This window comes from Microtus ochrogaster, unplaced genomic scaffold (genome assembly GCF_000317375.1).
Source record: "Microtus ochrogaster isolate Prairie Vole_2 unplaced genomic scaffold, MicOch1.0 UNK87, whole genome shotgun sequence".
NCBI lineage: Eukaryota > Metazoa > Chordata > Mammalia > Rodentia > Cricetidae > Microtus > Microtus ochrogaster.
The window spans coordinates 1,338,618-1,343,162 of NW_004949185.1; the positions used below are offsets into that span (position 1 = coordinate 1,338,618).

Below are 4,545 nucleotides of genomic sequence, written 5' to 3' on the forward strand. Positions count from 1 at the left end.
GGCCAGTTTCAGTTACTCAGCGAATTCTAAGTCAGTCTGGATTCTCAGAGGGGAAAAATATATCTAAATATATTGTATGAAGAAAGTGTTTTTTTTTCCCAGTAAAAAGGTATATCTCAAACTAGAAAATACTATTATTCTTTTGACTACCCAACCCCCAATTTTTTTTAACAAGTTGGGAATCTTATCTGCTGGATGTTCAAAAAAAAAAAAATCTTCTAAGCATTCTTCCCAACTTTGCAAGTAACTGCTTGGTTTTTTCTTTTTTTCAACCCTGTTTTCAGGGAAAGACCCATATGCCGTATTCCAAGAATCTCCCCATATGCCAAGAAGCTCTGAAAAGATTGGTTTCGATTCCTCAGAAACGGTCTTAGCAGAACCCACCCGACCAGGGAAGCAGATCCCTGGGGCCAACTTCAAAGGAAGTGAAGCAGCATAAATAAAATGTTTTGTGCAGGGTTTGTGGGTTTGTGTGCTTAACACGATCCACACAAGACTAGGTGTGCTTTAGTGTGTGTGAGTGTGTGTGTGTGGTGTGTGTGTGTGTGTGTGGTATGGTTTGTGTGTGGTGTATGTATGTGTGTGGTGTGGTATGTGTATGTGTGTGGTTTGTGTGTGTGTGGTTTGTGTGTGTGTGGTTTGTGTGCGTGGTTTGTGTGTATGTGGTGTATCTGTGTGTGTGTATGGTGTATATATGGTGTGTGTGTGTGTGTGTGTGTGTGTGTGTGTGTGTGTGTGTGTAGTAGGTGTGTACCCAGTTAGGAGCAATGTCCACAATCTATTGACTGTGATGTCCTGGAATGAAGGAGCAAGGCAAAGGTTCTGCCCCCAAAGCTGAACCCCTAATCTCTGTTGTGGCCTCTCCTTTCCTTTCTCTCCCCTTGACCATGCCCTCGCCACTCCCCGCCTTTTGATTCCCTGGCAGCCTGCTCAGCCAGCGGTGGTTTCGGGGAAGTCAGATGACCTTTTCTCTCCCCTGGCTCTCGGTTCTCCTGTCCCGACAGCATGGCCTCTCTGCTGACTCTTCTCTGCCTGCTGTGGCTGTGCCCAGGTAGGAGGCAGGGAACGAGGCTACTGGGGCCCTGTGGGCGTGGCAGGTGCTGCTGGGTCCAGAGACAGCCACTTCTCGCCCCTCTTTCATCCGGGCTGCTTTTCCTTTTCCACACCCACAGGCCTGGCTGCTGTCTCCTGTCCTCAGAATGTCAATATCTCCGGTGGCACTTTCACCCTCAGCCATGGCTGGGCCCCTGGGAGCCTCCTCACCTACTCCTGTCCGCTGGGCAGCTACCCAGTCCCAGCCTGGAGAAGATGCCAGAGCAACGGGCAGTGGCAGACCCCAAGATCGGGCACGCAGCAGTTCACCCAGCGATCCTCTCGGTTTGTTAGGGCAGTCTGCAAACGTGAGTCCGTCTAGGGTTCTTGGGGACTGGTGAGAGAGAGGGGGGCTTTCAAAATACCGAAAACATGGGTTGTTGAGACTCTCGTCTTTAATTTGAGCCCTCGGGAGGCAGAGGGAGGACGGGAGGCAGAGGCAGGTGGATCTCTGTGAGTCTGAGGCCAACCTGGTCTACATGGTGTGTTCTAGGCCAGCCAAGGTTGTAAAATGAGACCCTGTCTCCAAAAAACAAACAGTTCACCCAAACAAAGACCCCCTAGAAAACCACAGAAACCAACCAAACAAGCAAACCCAGAAAAAGCCCACTGTCTTTAGTAAGAACAAACTTTTTTGGGTAAAATCAACTGTAGGATTACTGGCCATTCTAAATGGATGCTGGGTGTCTTAGTCCTTGGTGAGAGACTGGGGGACCACAGACCTTGAGGGGGGCATTTATCAGTCAGTTAGAATGAACTGTTTTAAGTCGACAGTATTCAAACAACTGCCTAAAACTGCAATCTTATGTTTCAATCTATTTTTTGGGTTTTCTTTGGTGTTGCAGACGGTAATGAGGGATTTACTATGCTTGATCAGCATGCCTATTGAGTTAATTTCCCCAGCTGTTTTTTGATTAGTCAATTTTGTGTTGAGCCTGCCAACTCTGTCTGCTTTGGTTTCAAAGGTTAGCTTTGAACTCACTGAGGCTGAACTTAAGCTCTTGCTTCCCGAGCCCACCTCTCCATTCTGGCTGGACAAGCGTGAGCCACCATGTTTAGCTTTGGGGGTTTTTTGAGACAGAATGATGTCACTCTGTAGCCCAGGCTGGACCCAACCTTGAAGTAATTGATTTACCAGCCTCTGCCTTCCGAGTGCTGGCATTATAGGTATGCACCCCCAACTTTCTGATTTTTTGGGGTGGTGGTGGTTCTGAGACATGGTTTCTCCATGTAGGTAGCCTCGAACTCAGAACTCAGAGATTTACCTGCCTCTGCCTCAAACTCACCATATACAGCCTAGCGGGACCTGAGCTTCAGTGGCCCAAGTCCTGAGATTTATGGGCTGCACCGCCCCAAATTCTTCCCATGTTTTCAGGACAGTTGCCAGTCTCGGGTTCTAACAGAAGACCCCTCCCCAACACCTAGCTTCCAGCTCTTGTCTCTCTCTCCAGCGGTTCGCTGTCCAGCGCCAACTTCCTTTGAGAATGGCATATACACCCCTCGGCTGGGGTCCCACCCTGTGGGTGGCAACCTGAGCTTCCAGTGTGAGGATGGCTTCACATTGCGGGGCTCGCCTGTGCGGTACTGTCGCCCCAATGGCATGTGGGATGGAGAGACAGCTGTATGTGATGACGGGGGTAAGCACTCTCACTGTCGGACTACGTGGGGGTGGGGTGGAGTCGGGTGGGGCTGCAGCCTCAGAAGCTTTGTATTAAAAGGATGCAATTGGTGTGTGAGACTGGGGATGGGATCCAGGATTTCGGGAATGCCAGGCAAGCCCTCTACCAGAGAGCTATACTCCAAACTCCATAGTAGGAAAATTTAAAAATATGTATTTACTCAGCGGCATATGCCTTTAATCCAAGCACTCTGGAGGCAGAGGCAGGTGGATCTCTGAGTTTGAGACCAGCCTGGTCTACATAGAGCCTCCATTACGCACGGTTATTAGCCACCATGTGGTTGCTGGGTATTGAACTCACATCCTCTGGAAGAGCAGCCAGTGCTCTTAACCACTGAGCCATCCATCCCTCCAGCCCCCATCACATTTTCCTTTGTTCAGTACTTTAATTTTGAGAATTATGAATGTTGTCACGAGAGTCCATGCTTCTCTCTTTTTAAAATTGTACAGTATTCCGTTATATGACTGTATTGTAAAGTATATTTCATGCCCTGTTGAGTGTTTGAGTGGTGTCTGGTTGGGGCTGCGGAGAGTGAGGTTTGGGAGCTGTCTCTCACGGACTTCATCCTCTGGAGTGATAAGCTGGCAGACTCAGCTTTATGCAGGGTTCCCGCAGTGGACACTCCAGCTGTTTAAACAGAGTTCTGGTTGTTCCACACCCTCTCAGAGTCTCCTCTAGGTGGAGGGCCAGGCCTGGAGGGCTCCAGGGGCGGCTGAGGGCTAGGTAAGGTCTCCACCACACTCTAGTCTGAAGCTTCTGGTGTTTAAAGGAGGACATGGCATGAAGGACGAGGGCGGTGAGCTGCAGACATCGCCAGACCCTTACCTGTTGTTCTCTTGCAGCTAGCCACTGCCCCAACCCGGGCATCTCAGTGGGTACAGTGCGGACAGGCTCACGCTTTGACCTTGGGGACAAGGTCAGATACCACTGTTCCTCCTTAAATCTGGTGCTGACTGGCTCTGCGGAGCGGGAGTGTCAGAGCGACGGGGTGTGGAGCGGGACGGAACCAATCTGCCGGCGTGAGTACCCTCCGTGTTCTCCGGTGTTCTCCTGGGACCCCACACCCAGGTCTGGTCCTGGCTGACCTCCTGTGGCTCTTCCCACAGAGCCGTACTCTTACGACTTCCCCGAGGATGTGGTCTCTGCCCTAGGCACCTCCTTCACCAGCCTGCTTGGAGCCACCAATCCCATCCAGAAGAGGACAGGTGAGTGAATACTGGAGAGGGGACCTGGATGGAGCAGGAGAGGGGCAGTTTACATGGATGCTGGGAGCTGAGTGACCCTGTTGTCTCACAGGGTAGAGGTGGGCATCTGAACCAGGGTCGGGTAGTGCTGGGCGACTGAGCCAGGGGTGGGGTGGGCGACTGAGCCCAGGGTGGGTGGGCATCTAAATGCTTTGTTTCCGTTTTATTTAGAAAATCTGGGCCGTAGAATCCAAATCCAGCGCTCGGGACACCTGAACCTTTATTTACTGCTTGATGCTTCTCAGAGTGTGTCCAAAGAAGACTTTGAGATATTCAAGGAGAGTGCCTCCCTCATGGTGGACAGGGTGAGGAACCCAGACCTGTGGGTAGTCCTTCCTTCCCAGCCCTGCTGGCGCTCAGAGTCCCAGAACCATGAGTTCAGTGTATATGATCATATCTTTATTCCATAAATGTGTTGGGGCGCCTACTATGTCTGAGGCACGGGGCTGGGTGCCCGGAGGCACCACACAGGAGCAAAGCACAGCTCTGGGTGCCCGGAGGCACCACACAGGAGCAAAGCACAGCTCTGG

General features: G+C 51.2%; 2 protein-coding genes across 2 annotated transcripts in view; one reads left to right on the top strand and one right to left on the bottom strand.

Moving 5' to 3' along the window:
- The window catches only part of LOC101994656 (RT1 class I histocompatibility antigen, AA alpha chain-like), a 629,094-nt gene that overhangs the window by 364,003 nt on the left and 260,546 nt on the right, over nucleotides 1-4,545 (bottom strand). The window lies entirely within an intron of this gene.
- Nucleotides 685-4,545, top strand: part of C2 (complement C2) — a 14,291-nt gene continuing 10,430 nt past the window's right edge. The window contains exons 1-6 of the mRNA XM_005370799.2: nucleotides 685-1,051; nucleotides 1,173-1,400; nucleotides 2,544-2,729; nucleotides 3,614-3,790; nucleotides 3,878-3,976; nucleotides 4,187-4,320. Of these exons, the coding sequence (XP_005370856.1) occupies nucleotides 1,006-1,051; nucleotides 1,173-1,400; nucleotides 2,544-2,729; nucleotides 3,614-3,790; nucleotides 3,878-3,976; nucleotides 4,187-4,320 (870 nt within the window). The 5' untranslated portion in view covers nucleotides 685-1,005. The remainder of the gene's footprint in view (nucleotides 1,052-1,172; nucleotides 1,401-2,543; nucleotides 2,730-3,613; nucleotides 3,791-3,877; nucleotides 3,977-4,186; nucleotides 4,321-4,545) is intronic.